The sequence below is a fragment of the Sabethes cyaneus genome, chromosome 3 (genome assembly GCF_943734655.1).
Source record: "Sabethes cyaneus chromosome 3, idSabCyanKW18_F2, whole genome shotgun sequence".
In the NCBI taxonomy this organism is placed as follows: Eukaryota; Metazoa; Arthropoda; class Insecta; order Diptera; family Culicidae; genus Sabethes; species Sabethes cyaneus.
In genome coordinates, this window is record NC_071355.1 from 94,199,869 (window position 1) to 94,215,771 (window position 15,903).

The window sequence follows — 15,903 nt, forward strand, 5'->3', positions numbered from 1 at the left end:
TAGAAAGATACATTCAATATATTTTTTTATTGATCCTTTGCATTGATTTTATATGATCTTTGTCCTAAATTATATTTGCATTACGATTTACTGAAATTGAAATTATAGCTAGAACAAAACAGTAAGAAAGCTTATTCTAACACGTAGTTTATCTAGCATTGATATCTTCTATTTGATGATCAACCATTTATTTATTAGTTATCCCTCTGTCCCTCATAACCTTTCGTATTCGACGTCTAATCAAAACATTTTTTCTCAGCCTTTCGATAACCTTTCGATTCAACGTCTAAAACATTTTTTCTCAGCTTTCAAGTGGTGGTCTTAAAATAAAAATCGGTTGGGGGGATCATGGCGAAAATGGCGAATTTTTGTTATAATCCAACATGGCCGCCTAATTTTTTTCACTTCATTTGAAAGTGCTATCCTGAAAGTTTCCAAATTTGAAGACCTCGTATCAGTAGTGGCCCCTTTGCAACGAGAATTACTCAAGTAAGTAGTGATGGCGTCCGGCTTTCGAACTTTCCCTGTTACATGCCTCCTGTCTATCGACAAATGCTTCTCGAACACTGGGGTTGCATTTGGTCACTTTTAACGATGTCGCCAATACGACATGCGCGCAGTTCGAATTTTTATGAGGTTCGAAGAAGATTTTGATACTTTATTCCCACCATTTCGATAATTGAAGAGCAACCTAACAAACATTTTTGTTTAAGAGTTACTTATTCAACTATAGTATCCACCTTTTCACGCGCTTAATGGCGACTAGTGGGTACACTTTGCTTTTGGCAACTCCGCACACGCACGCTTCACTTGATAATTCTACAACAACAAACAAGGGTGAAACTGTTAACTTGACGTGAATAAAGTTGCCAAAGGCATGCTAATATTTTCCGAAAGTTGTACCCACCAGCCGCCATTACGCACGCGGAAAGGTGGATAACAAATACCCGTGCAACTGGCACCATTATACAATAAAAATAGTCCTTGGGAAACGTCAAAATCTAAATGTTCAGGTTTTATAAATGCACGATTAAAAGAAATATGCTTAAGTCAACCGAATTTTGATCGAAATACCCTTTAGATGGTAGGCGCATAAGGCCCGCTCTTCAATACTTTCCGTCCTGTCCGACAAAGTTTTTACAGCAGTACAACTTCGAAGCTGTATGATTAAGGTTAGTAAGAGTGATTTACAGTTCTATGTTCTGAGTTTTCAACCGTAGTTTTTGTTCCGATCCGTAATGTCTTCTTGTGTTTATCTTTGACTTTTCAAGTCAGTTAGTTCATTACAAATATTTTAAAAAGCTTTTGGGCCTCCGGTGTTGGCCAACTAGAGATTTTTTTTATTCGACCAAAAAAAAACTACGTTTTAAACATTTTTACTTAAAGTTTAAACGTGAAAACTGAATCTATTCTTGCCTTTTATATACAGGTCGGACTCGATTATCAGAATGAATTTTTTTTTGTAAATAGGTGTTGTGAAATGTATTTACGTGTATACGTTTTTTTTTTTCATGCAAACCCCTACGAAAAGAAAGACAAAATCGGATCAAAATTTTTGTTTCTGATTTTCGGTAATTCCGTTGTTCGAAATTTCCAGTTCTGTAAGCTGTAGTTAATACTCATTTTTCGAGTTCTGTAGGCCCAATGATTTTATATAAAAAAGTTTGACTTATATCCGACAAATTATTTTTTGGCTCCCCGATTTTTCATGCTTTTTATTTTTATAAAAATTTTATTCTTCTTATTTTTTTTCTATTATTTAAATTTTTTAATATATTACGAATTAAAATGCGCAATCAAATTTAGTTGCATGCATTTAACAATTACATATATTCATTCACCTACTAAACTACAGGAAAAACTAGAATAATACAAGCAGTGATTTTATGATTGTCGCTAAAATGAAAAAATAAAACTGTCAAGCTTACTTTATTTCTATTTTAAAAGATATGAAACACGTAAGTTGTACCTATTATTTGCTATAAGTGTCCAATTAAAATAATACTTTATATATAATGATATCTTACTAGTTAGTAAGGCAACAGTAGTATCCAATTCATCCTCATAGTAATATTCGTATTCATAGTCTCCGTCATCATATTGGCTAAGCACCAGATGCACTAAATTCAATACATATATCACAGACCAAAAAATGTAACTCAACTTCATTTTACCAAATTCAATTGCAGATTAACACTACTGCGAGATAGCTCGAGCCGAAGACTTAAATTAAACCAAAATGGCAAATGAACGAGTTTTAAATTGTCCTACTGCAAACTTTCATTTGGGCCTATTCTATGATATGACTGTCAGTAATTGAGGAAATACAAGTTAACCTTTCTAGTATATCCGCAAATTTTTAGCAATGGATTATATCAAAACATCATTACCACAACTTTGGTATTGTGTAGTGGCCTGCAGAAATTAACGTTTCAAGAAAAAACAAAGTGATTATATGAAGTCTACTAGGGTGATTTATATATTTTGGACAGGCGTTACGCGTACTCTATTTTGCCCATTTACGGCAAAATCAAATGGAAATGTCCAAAATAGAGTACGCGTAACGCATGTCCAAAATACATAATCCTATGCATAGTGAGTGAATGAATATATACTTATACCTATATATATAAATATTACAAAAACATATTAGCTAAATTTACATAAACTCTATTTTTTTATTTATGAGCCAAAATAAATGTCATTTAGTTCCGCTATTGAACTAAGCAGTGGAAGGTAATATGAAATATTAATTGCCTTCCCCATGTTATACTCGCTTGTGGTCAAGTTTCTCTTCTTGCCTTTAAACATGTCAGGTTTTTGTGTGTATCCCTTATGGCATTGGACATAGTGCTGGTGATTTTTTCCATTTCCTTTGCGGTAAAGAAAGTCCATCTCCCAAGCAAAAACTTTATTTTTATAACACTTATGATGACTTTTGGTTTTTGGTTACAAAATTCGCAATAAGAGTGACTTACATTGTCACTTGGGCAGATATCCTAGTGAAACTGCAACTGAGTGCTATGCTGACCTTTGTCCTTCATGTCGGTAGCAGGTCGGTATTAACTGGTTGAAACCATACATAGTTCATCGCCACCTCTCAGTAAAACTAACCTTCAAGTTGTAGGTAATATATGTTAATAATTTAAAAAGGCATTAACACCGCTATGTTTTAGATAAAAAAAAAAGTAAAAAAAAATGAATAACAATTCTAATTTAATAAATATCCAAATTTGATAATATCGATTTAGCGTACATATACTTCCATTTGAATTCAAGATAGAAAGAGATGGACTATTTGACTGTATATGAAAAAAATGTGTGAGAGTAAAGCGAAAGAAAAGAGAGAACAGCATCTAAGCTGTCAAGAACACTGAAAATGACGGAGAAGGATCTGAAGTGCATCAACTTTGGTTAGTTTGGAGACAGACGAGTTAAAGTACAGTTGAGTTGGTAGTGCTTATAAAAAATGGATAAATCCGACACAAGTTTTACTGAATTTTGCAATCAATCTGGCGTCCACAAGGCAGCAATCTTAGACACATACTGTTTAACTTATTTCCTTGTTTTCCTTATCCTTACACCGACGCACTCGGTTATTTCCTTTAACCGCAAAAAAGAATTCATTACTTAGAATTTACATCGGATACGAGCACTTGAAAATGATAAAAAGGAGAATTTCTTCGGTTTCCCCCTGCTAAGCCAACCCCCCTGTTAAGCTATCCCCTGTTAAGCTATCCCCCTACTAAGCTACCCCCCTGCTAAGATACTCCCCCTGCTAAGCAACCTCCCCCCTGCTAAGCTACCCCCTATGCCAAACTGCCCCCCTTGCTAAGCTACTTCCCCTACTAAGCTGCCCCGCCCCCCTGCTAAGCTGCCTCCCACTGCTAAGATACTCTCGTATTTAACTGGTCACACTGCCTTTGTAAATCTTAACGAAACTGAATCGTACACTTTCGATATACCTTCTGGTGTACCTCAGGGCAGCATTCTAGGGCCATTAATTTTCGTACTATTCGTTAATGATATCTCTGATAGCTTTGAATCCGAAAAATTAGTATACGCCGACGATCTCAAACTTTTTCGTACCATCACAAGTTCTCCTGATCGAGATGCTCTACAGCGTGCTGTAAATAACTTTGTACATTGGTGCGTTACAAACGGTATGGGGGTAAATGTATCCAAATGTAAGGTAATTACTTTTTACCGCCTCCATAACCCTCAACATTTTACATGTCAAATGAATGGAAGTGAAATGAAACGTTGCAGCTCTATCAAAGATACACTTGACACCAAGTTGAAATTTAACGAGCACATCAGTATAGTAATGTTAAAAGCTTATGCTGTACTTGGCTTCGTACGGAGTATGAAATGGGGAAGGCAAACAAGAAAGCGACCAACATAGCTCTTGCTATCTCAAACCCCTACCTAGCGCCTCCACGCGACCATGCCCGGTAATGCTCAATTGAGTAGCTAAGTAGCGATGCTACGTGGTTCCCGGCTGCCTGATTTCAAAACTGCGATTTTGGGCAGAGGGCTGAGCCACACGGCCAGGTAAGCCTAATATGTTATCCTAATGATTTGTTTTGTTTTAGCTCATCAAGCACCTCCTACTGTACAGTGAAAACTTTGGTCGTGGCAAGTTTAAATAATGCACATGTACATGGATATCAGAATGAAAAATGAACTTAATTATTAGAAAATATAAATGGCTGTTCAGAATTCAGAAAACTGCGGATACATTCCATTAGCCAGTGTTTGCGAAGATGTTTAATCTTTGTATTAGTTCTTTGAGTTCTTATATTGCATAAAATAGCTCTAAGGTGTTGTACATAAAAGAGTCAACCGGAAACTGAAACAAATAGTTTTTATGCTCACATTGGATTTTATTTATATGAATAAAAACATTACCTCCACTGTGCTGATTCTATAGGTGGGCAATATGGCTCTTTTGTGTAAGAGGCTCTGAACCGTCTGCCGCGAACCGATTCATATGGTCGGTGTTCAGTCAGACAGAACCGAGTGACAAAATTCTGACTTCGAGAAAAACGCAAAGTTTACTGCATTCGAAATCATCTTATAACTCTGGCTGTTTGCAACATTTATGTAGTCTGATTAGAGTGAAATGTTCCTTAGAAAATTCTTGATCGTTTGCTGTCATTAACTCATTTTTTAAAATTTTGCGACTTGGTCCGGTCTGATTTAACACCGACCATATGATATCACGAGAAGCAATCGAGTTGAGCAGGCGAGTCGAGCAATCGAATCAAGCAATCGAGCAAGCAGTTGGGTCGAGCATTCGAGTCGAACAGTTGAGTCGAGCAGTCAAATCAAGCAGTTAAATCAGGCTGTTCAATCAAGCAGTCCAGTCGAGCAGTTTAATCGAGCATACGAGTCGAGCAGTTGAGTCGAACACTCGAATCGAACAATATAGTCATGCAGTCCAGTTGAGCGGTCGGGTCAAGCAGTTCAGTCGAGCAGTTAAGTCGAACGGTTGAGTCGAGCTGTCGAATCGAGCAGTTGAATCAAGCAGTTGAATTGAGCAGTTGAATCGAGCGGTTCAGTCGTACAGTTTATTCGAGCAGTTGAGTCAAGTAGTCCAGTCGAACAGTTCAGTCTAGCAGTTGAATGGAGTAGTCCAGTCGAGCAGTTGAATCGAGCATTTGAGTCGAGCACTCGAATTGAACAGTTTAGTCAACCAGTCTAGTCGAACAGTCGAGTCAAGCGATTCAGTCGAGCAGTTGAATCAAACAGTAAAGCCGAGCAGTTGAATCGAAGAGTCGAGCTGTCATGTCGAGCAGTTAAATAGAGTAGTCTAGTCGAGCAGTTGAATGGAGCAATCGGGTTGAGCAGTTGAATCGAACGGCCGATTCGAATAGTCTAATCGAGTAGTTGAGTCAAGCAGTTGAGTCCAGTAGTTTAGTTGAGCAGTTTAGTCGAGTAGACAAGACGAGTCGAGCAGTTGAGTCGAGAAGTCCAGTCGGGCAGTGGAATCAAGCAGTTGAATCGAGCAGTTGAGTCAAGCGTCAAATCGAACAGTTAAGTCAAGCAGTTGAGACGAGCAATCTAGTCGAGTAGTTGAATCAATCCAGTCCAGTCAAGCAGTGCAGTTGAGCAGCCGAATCGAACAGTCCAGTCGAGCAGTTCAATCGTGCAATTAAGTCGAGCAGTCGGGTCGAGTAGCAAGTCGAACAAATGTGTCAAGTAGTCGAATCGAGTAGTTAGCAGTCTAAGCGACCAGTCCAGTCGAGCAGTCTAGCAATCAACCAGTGACTGAGGTGACTGAAAATACAACCCATTGCTACGAAAGCATGATGTTCTGTCCTGGGCCTGTTTTAGTTAGCTATAAACCTCTTATGACGTCCTGTCAGAGTCCTGGTTTTCGGTACAGACATAAACCTCTTATATAAATAGATTAGATGCACTGATGGAAACTCAAATGACGCAATTATATTCAATTCGACGGATTGCTGGTGATCTTCCATTCAATTTGCTTTGCGTCAGTTACCGTGGCAGGATCCTTTGCGTCTTTCTGCCTACGAAAATCGTTGTCGATTGATAAACATAAGCACGCTTGCTGAGAGAAGACGAACTCCTCAGAGACTAATCATCTTTGACCTACTGATGGGAATACTGGACTGAAGCAATCTATTGGAGAAATTAAATTTAAATGTACTGAAGTTTTTGAAGCGTCTTAGTAGAACACGAAACCTGAAATTAAATAAAAAAGAAAACTTTCCAACTAAATTCTACTATTTATATTAATTCGTGACAGATACGTATCTCGCCAACGACTTGCAGGCTGTTGGAAAACAGATACTGATGAAGCCTGAAAGTCTGTCACGAATAAATATAAATACTAGAATTGAATTGGAAAGTTTTCTTTTTTATTTCATTTCAACTTAAATGTACCCCGTCGCATTCTCCGAAGTTGAGTTCTCCTCTGGACTGCGGCCCATCGAACTCCATATGGCCAAAATAATCCTTTGCGTTTGTGTTATCGGCTGTTTCGACTGAAGTGAACCACGAACTTTTGTAAAATTAGGTTTTAGAATGAAATATTAAAATTAAGATAAGATATGTTTGTACTGCCTTGGCCGAAGACTTAAAGTAATAAATAAATTAAAAGATTGAAATTAATATTTTAATATATTTTGGTCTCTGCTATATCAAAATCACCATATTAGAAACTTGCCAGCAGGTGGTTTAGAAGTAATCAGTATGATTCAGCAGCAGTTTTGTTTAAATGTTTGTTTTCATTTCTCACAGTTTTATAGTCATAAGCATAAGTATAGGATACCGCTCGTGTGTTGCTACTCCGTTATTGACCAGGACCGATGAAAATTGCAAAATGATGGCTGGAAAAAGCATACTTGGGACAGCACGCTATTCCTCATTGTGCAACCTTATCAGGTCGTCTCTCACAGTTTTATAGTCATCACGAGTAAGTAATACTTTGCTAACTTGCGATAAATAGCCAATAACGTGGCTGTTCCCATTAAGATACAAAAAATCGGATACATCAGTGATGCCCAGGTATATGCATGGTGCGAGCCAAATCAGATCGCCGATGAATGCCGCGGGCCGCAATAATCTCTAGCCATTCCTGTGCATAACAAAATGCAAAATAGGTGACAACAAAAACCATTTTCTAGGAATCACCATGATATTTAAACCGCAAAGCATTCAGATTCACAACATGCGCGAGGCATAACGGTTAAACTGAGGGACTCCTATGTTATCAAAAAATTTCTCGTAAGTCCACCATCTTTCAAATCAGTCCGCGGGCCGCACGAATCGTCTCAAAGGGCCACATGCGGCCCGCGGGCCGCAGTTGGCCATCACTGGGATACATATATAATTTCTCACTACAGATATGAAACTGGCGAAACAATAGATTTATTGACAAAGTTCAAGCATATAATCTAAAGAAATATTCATCATAACCATATACATGCTGCCACTGTCTAATGTAACTGTAATCGGTCTTAGTGGTTGTTCGATAATTATTAGGGTAGCAATCATAATAACAATAACCAAACGCATTCCATGCACTCTTCCTGTTCCATCCCGGCATATCATAGTTGAACGGATATCCTACATTGCTGTAGTCGACGAAAGATGTCCCTCCACCATTGTATCGCTTCCACCAGCAGGGTGTATTGTAGTCATTAAAATTTGAGTTAAAGTAATAACTTCCATCTACATTGTTAAAATAATTTGTTTTCGGAATTCTGTACCATTGGCTAATTACGTTTCCCATCGCACATGTATTGATGGCACTTTTATCATATCTTCTTAGCACCCCGTTGTAAGTTGGGATGTACGATGCGATAGTGATTTGTTGGTGGATCTATATTCAATGAAAAAAGAAATAAATAAAATGTTATATTGCCTATTTAAAAACGATATTTTCAACACACCACCATCGATGCTACGAACAGAGGTACAACTGATACGGAATACTGCATCACACTATAACAGAAACTAAAATGCAAAACACTAGTGAATCGTATTGCTCATTATTTTTAAATCACCGGCTATTCTCCGTTTTATTATTTTCATAAAGAAATCGCTCTCAAGGCTAATGTAAGTTAAAATTCAATTTATATTAATCGTTTTAACGAAATTATCTGGTAGAGTCTAATATTAGTAAAACAGAGTCACAAGTTAGTGTATCGAGCTGAAGGGTTTGGCTTCAAAAAACAAGTTAAACCAAAATTGATTCATATCCATGCCATTAAATTACCACTCGCTCAAACACATGATTAAGTCAAACCAAAAAAACATAACAAACTTTGCTGTTGTAGCAAATCCCGTAAATCTCTTGACCATTATCATCAGAGTGAAGGTTGACATTATTGGCGATTAATATCCAAGCATTATTGTACTGGGTTATTTCCGAAATTTGCAAGAAAGAAAGGAGACCAGAACAATGGGTGAAAATCATTTGCCTCAAGCTACGAATACAGAATATTGCACCAAAGCCTTGTTTTGCTTTGCTTTTACCCTAAAATTACAAGTTCATCAACCTTACAACGGCATACAATACAGTAAAGCAATAAAAGAACAGTTAAAAGATGAGACACGACACAAGCAGACGCAAGTAGCATTGGGCGATACTGCGAAAAGCATCGATATTCGAATATCGATACAATTTTTGTAAAGGTATCGATCCCGCTGAAATATCGGGCGGCAGGTATCGATACCACTGGTATCGATATCAGTATCGATACACTGACAGGGTGCAACGAAAACCACACTTTTGTTTATTATTTAGCTTAATTTTTTAAAAAATTATATGCGTGTGCTTTTACTACTGTTGATTCTCTTTCGTTCTCATACGAAGTCTCGTTAGGAACGAAATAATAGCTGATGTCGGACTGGTCAGGCCTGCGGTTTTAAACTCTTTTGACCGGAAACTGCAACGAATTGCTCAGGATTGCTACAAAATTTATTAGAAAATCTAGTGGAATGATGGAAATGAAAAATAAATTTAAAAAATCGAACAAAAAAGAATAAATCCGTTTTTTTAAGTTGGTAAACCGACTTTTTGCCAGATTGATCGGTCACCGGCTTTGCAAGTGAAAAACCGGCCGGGCCGACCAGAAATCGACCACTCAGCCAAGCGCTAGCAAGTGCTTTTATATTTTGCGTACGGTTTATGCTCCTTGATCGAAATGACTTACGAAGGGAAAAGTAGACCTGACTTAGCTAGAATGCGTCGTTGAATCTGCTTACTCGTATGATTGACGGCGGTTACCAGAGATCCCTAATTTATGAATTCATCAACCCCTTCCAGTTCATCTCCGTCAAAAGTTATTTCGTGCACTCAGGGTTTCTTCACTTAACAACGCAGTTGCGACTTCATTGACGGTCTAGCGTATCCAACCACATCCATCTTCGAGTGCCAAGACAGCTACCTCCATTGAGGAAAGCAGAGCTTCACTCAGCAACTTGTGAGTTGTCTAATTGATCGCATTTGAAATTAATTTTAAAATCGGAGCTGGAATTGCACTTGAAATTTTACTTAAAATTGAACCTGAAATTAAACTTGATATTGAACTTGAAATGGGAACTGAAATTTAACTTAGAATTGAGCATGGCATTATGCTTAAAATTGAACGTCAAATTGATATTGATGATCAAATGATATTCGACTTCAGTTTGAATCAATTTCAACTTGAATCTTTACTTTAAATTGAGCTGGAAGTAAGACTTTAAATTTTACTTAAAATTAAACTTGAATTTGGACTTCAAATCACACTTAAAATTGGACGCGAAGTTAAACTCAAGTTTGGACCAATTCTCACTAGAATATATAAATTGGACTTGAAATTACACATGAAATAGGACTTATAATGAGACATGAAATTGAACTTGAAATAGGACATAATAAAGAACTTAAAATTTTACTAGTAACTAATAGTGAATTGGATGTAAAATTTGACTAGAAATTATACTTACAACTTTGCCAGAAATTGGAGTTAAATCGGACTTATAATTGGACTTGAAATAGGATTTGAAATTGAATTTGATTTTTTTACATCACCCAAGAAATCCGACTTTAAATTAGATTTCAAATTGAAATTGAAGTTTTACTTAAAATTTGATTTAAGACTGGAACTGGGAATGCATCTATTTTTGCAGAGTTTATGTATCGAAAAAAAAAAATTAGCTGCCGCATTAATTAGGTACACCTCTTATTTTAATTTCTACGAGTTCGAGGTGGTCGGACAACATCTGCAGCAGAGAAATACGCAGAGGTATTCTTACCGGAAGTCGTGCTTACTACGGATTCTACAAGACCCTAAAATCTGGCAAGCTTCATCCCTGTACCAAATGTACCATGTACAAAGCGCAAATAAGCCCGATAGTCTACGGGCACGAAACGTGGACAATGCTCGACGGAGACTGATCACTTTTGGACGTCGTGTGCTTAGGATCATCTTTGGTGGTGTACGTGAGTACGGTCTATGAAGGAAAAACATGAACCACAAGCTGGCGCAGCTTTTCGGCCAACCTAGTATTCAGAAAGTTGCTGAGGCTGGAAGAGTACAATGGCCGGGACGTGTTGTGAGAATGCCGGAAAACAATCCCGTAAAAATGATGTTTGCCTCGAATTCGGTTGGTACCAGGCGCAGAGGTACGCAGCGTGCTTGACGGTTAGACCATATGGAGCAAGTCCTGGAAAGTGTGGGACATTCGAGAAATTGGAGGCGGACAGCCATGGATCGAGTTTGTTGGCGGAACATTGTTATGCAGGTGAAATCCTAATGGACATCGCATTAGGATAAGTAAAGTATTTTAGTTTCTCTAGCATTTACTATAAAGGTATCGATACAAATATCGTCGTTTTAGCATCGATACTGGCCGGTATCGGGACGCTCAGTATCGATCCAAAATATCGATGTATCGGCTCAAAAGTATCGATTTTTTCGATACAGATACAGTATCGCCCAATGCTAGACGCAAGGCATATGGATGCAAGGCTTACGGATACAAGGCATAATTTCGGTACAATATTTATCTTCAGCCGGTCCATCTCCTCCAGTGATTTCTTGGCAAAATAGGTCGCAGCCAAGTCCGGTCAAAAGATCACATCCTCCTTCGCGTGATACTTCTTGATGAAGGCGGCAACTTCGTACTGTACCTATATCTATCCTGTTCATCGCAAGGCGCGAAGAAACAAACTGTGGCTTGGATATTTCCTTCGCGTTAATCGTCAGCCACAGAAGTACCTTCTTTTGGGAACTTGGTGTGGAAATTATATTTAACGTTATCACTTATCTCATTGGTACGGGGATTAGAGAACATAAAGTACCTGGTCCCTGGCCAATTGTTGATGTCTAGCGTCAAGTAGGACGTCACACTTCGCCGTAAATATGGATTTCACCGGTACCTTCAGCCGCTTCTGCTGAGTGATTGCTTGCTGCTCAGAAATGACTGGCCTTGACGGATACTTCCCCATAAAAATGTCCATGTTTTGCCACGTACTTCTTCGCCATTTTGTCGGTTGCTCCGACCACCCGATTCAAAGCGCGAAACCATGATGCCACTTTACTTTCGATCTTCCTCTTCAGCTTCTACTGTAGTTTACGGTGGCACAGGACCGTCGAGTTTTCTAATATGCCAGTACCATTGTCATAACTTGCCTTGGCAAGAGGCCTAATTGTTGGTAAATACAGAATTCACTACGAAGGAAGGATGTCAAGCGGCCTAAGAATAAACCAATGAAGCTGCTTAAATCAATCCGCCGCACGAACTTGGCTCTGTACGAAATATTCATTAGACCTGTTGTCTTCTAGGGGCTCAATAGGACGCCAAAAACCTCCACAGAGGGAGGACCGGAAAATGGGTGTCGCACATCTAATCGCGTCACGGAAAAAACGCTATAGAAAATTACCCATTGGGTATTTTCTCTTGGAACTTTGAGTAGTAGTGATTTAGAGTGTATTGTTTCACTGTATTTTTATCGCTGTCAGTTTTACGAAAAGCAACGTCGCGAATTGATTTTGGGCAAGCACCTGGAAAATTCTCAACTCTCTCATTGGGACGTCGGGAAAACATCAGAATGAATTTTCTTTTAGTGATCAGGATCACAAGCGTGTCGTGAAGGAGCTTAAACGGAATCCCAATGCTTCGGACAGGAATGTGACCAAAATGTTGAATCTGTTCAAGTCTTTCGTTCAGAGAGCGAAGGACCGGGAGCGACTGCATACGTACAAAGTGCAGAAAGCTCCAAATCCTGACGAACGGCAAAATACGGTTGGAAAGTCACGGGCCCGGAAACTGTACACCCAGATGCTGACGAAGTCTCAGTGTCTCATCATAGATGATGACACTTACGTCAAGGCGGACTTCGGGCAGCTTCTGGGGCTACTGTTCTTCACCGCCCAGCATTAATTTGATGTCCCGGAGGAAGTTAGGAAGCAGAAACTTTCAAAATTTACCAAAAAATAAGTGAATTGGCAAGCGATCTGCTCACGTTGCAAACGGGCAGATCTACCTCAAGGGGTGTCTACAGGGGCAACACGTGGGCCCTACGATCTTCTGGTCGGATCTAGCTTCGTGCCGCTATTCAAAGGATGTGCTGGAGTAGTACGAAGCCACCGGGGTCACTTTTGCAGTCAAGTACATGGACCCCCCCCCCCCCCCCCTCCAACCCATCTTAACTAAGGCTCATCGAAAACACTGAGCTATTATGAAGCAAACAGTACGGAAGCATCCCAAGCATGAAGAAAAAGTGGGTTTCCGTACAGAAGAAGCTGCAGCCAGATGTTGTACAGAACCTAATGAGTGGAGTTAAGCGATAGGTGCGAGCATACGATATAAATATGCTAAAAGCTTACTAATGGGTTATATTCTATTGTTTGAGAGTTTGAAAAGGATCGGTCAACTAGGTAATTTTCTACAGCGTTTTTTTTTTTGTTTTACAATTTAATGTGGGACACCCTCTATGAAACTGCACATATCGCGCCAAAGTTAATAGGCTGCCGTGAGTTGGAGCAACCTGGTATAAAACAATCTAAAATTAAGTTAAATGGAAATAACTCTTGACACAGCATGAGATATCCGCAAAACAAAAGTAAAACAGAGATGCATGAATCCAAAATTTTTACTAATTCACAAAACTTAATATTAGAAGCACTAAATGTTGTTAATAATACTAACCTTAGCACCATTTTCTATACGTGCTTATCCGATAACTACATCATTTTGCTGCCAAAAAGTTTTTCCATAACAAACACAATAATCGAGCTTCCACATAAAACTACATAAATTTTAAATGTTCCAATGAACGCTTGAATGCCAAGCGATCTGAACTGAGTACTATGGAAATATTTGACGTGTCCATATTTCTTACGCCACAATCGAGCTAATCCTGCCGCATGGATTCGAAGAATAATAGGATTAAATATAGACGCCAAAGATGAATTCTTCGGATAATATATGCCAACTGCATAGCTCTGGATCACATATTTACTTATGTAGACTAGTTCCTTTCCCTGTCTATTCTCGTTAAAATAGGCAATATATAGAAGAGGTAAAGGAAACACTCCTTTTAATTTGCCGTCCGCTATATTGGCTAATACTTCATGTCCATTTGTCCCTTCCGAGATTGTTTTGGACCTGAAATTACAAATTTCTGTAAGTTTCGAATGAGATTATCATGATATTATAAATGTATATGTTACATTTCCAAAATATGTGGACAGCAAACAAAAAGTCGTCTGGTTATATCGTACATATAATAGTGTAATCCTGCACTATCTATATCCTCCAGCGAAAGAATGGGTTGCAGATCAACACCATTGTGAAGGTACTCAAAATATGCTGCTTGATAACACGTTCTTAAAATTAGCGTTGAAAGAATCCATCCAATTACTATTAATCTACAAAAACTCGATTGTGGTGTAGTGGTAAGTACGCCACCTAATAATAATTGCCAAACATTTAGAACCGGTCTTTTAATCCTGTTGAATTTCAATCTATCCGGGAGCACAATGAAATGGACTCCCAAAATCAAAGACATCCCAAGTGCCACTACAATAATTGCAATCCATGTGTACGTTGAAAATGGTCTTATCAGCTTCTTCAAAGTTGGATACATCACTCCAGATGGAACCGCAAACACCACTATATCGTCTACATGTGCCACGCCAGCTTGCAGTATTGTATTTCGTAACAGCGAACGATCTATTGATCCTATGCCAAAATCTACCTCATTCGACTGGATCATTCCCATCAATCCGGTGCTGTTCTCTTCCTTTAGCATACCCCACGTTTCATCACTAGGAGGCCGGAAAAATTCAATCGTGATGTTTAGTCGCTCAGCAATCGTCCGAATGTACGTAACTTCTAATCCAGAATATACCGGACTCCCGTCGATCTCTTCAATAATCGTGAAGGGTCTAAATTCGACAATTCCTACTTTTAATGGTCGGTTCGGCAAACCGTGTGTATGATTGTCAGGTAAACCAGTAACACCAAACCTACTTTGGAACCAAACCCCCCAACACAACTTCCAAATCAACGCATCTAATATTATAATTATTTTAATATGCATTTTAAAAAGTATTCTAATTGTTCCCTTCAAAAACTATAAATATTATGGTCACGTACGTTATTATCGGCGAGGACGAAGAAGGAATGCATTGACAATCGACAGGTAAGAGAGTTCATGTTTCATATTTATTGATTAATTAGATGCGGTATTATTGATACTCCATCTATGTTATTAACATCGATATGGATTTATTTGCTTGTCGCAACACCATGACTATGACTACCTCAGTGGCGTGGGCATATTTTTTTGTGATTGGGGGGGTTGGAGAAAGTATTTAATTGTAATTCTGGAGTCCAATATGTGATATATGATGTTTTAAAGGATGTTACAAAAGCTTGAACAAAGAAGAAAGTTTATAAATTGATTAAAGTTTTTAATGAAAAATTAAATTTATTCTTCTGTTTGAAAATTTAATCAGTATAATCAGTATAATGCAGAAAAAATAGTCAGCTTCCGGTTGACCGAATCCGAAATAGCGAGGCTTTCTTTTGATGCGCTGCCTCCGGGTTCTGAATATTACGTTCTCTACCAATTAAATATTTGAGAGAATCTCGATACCGTTTATTTGGCACATTTTTCATTTTCTGTAATACAAAACAAAACGACATAACATCGCAAAAAGAAAAGGCTAGATTCTACCTACCATTTCGGCAGATTTTGCAACCGGTTGGAGGATAAAGCACAATTTCGGGGTTAGTATTATTAACTCCAACAGTTACTCCCAGCTCAGGTTTGAAAATGCGACGACGGGTCTGTTAGACCAGCAGCGTACATCGCGGCTAACTGACACCGTGCTCTAATGGTAATGGTAATCAAGAAAAATTCATGAGTGA

General features: G+C 38.5%; 1 protein-coding gene across 1 annotated transcript; it reads right to left on the minus strand.

The window, feature by feature from the left end:
• Nucleotides 1-13,709: 13,709 nt before the first annotated feature.
• LOC128739884 (uncharacterized) lies at nucleotides 13,710-14,779 on the minus strand. The gene is made up of 2 exons (XM_053835386.1): nucleotides 14,199-14,779; nucleotides 13,710-14,133 (listed from the first exon to the last, which is right to left on the minus strand). Exons 1-2 carry the CDS (start codon nucleotides 14,777-14,779, stop codon nucleotides 13,710-13,712), a joined length of 1,005 nt encoding a protein of 334 aa, XP_053691361.1.
• Nucleotides 14,780-15,903: the final 1,124 nt, after the last annotated feature.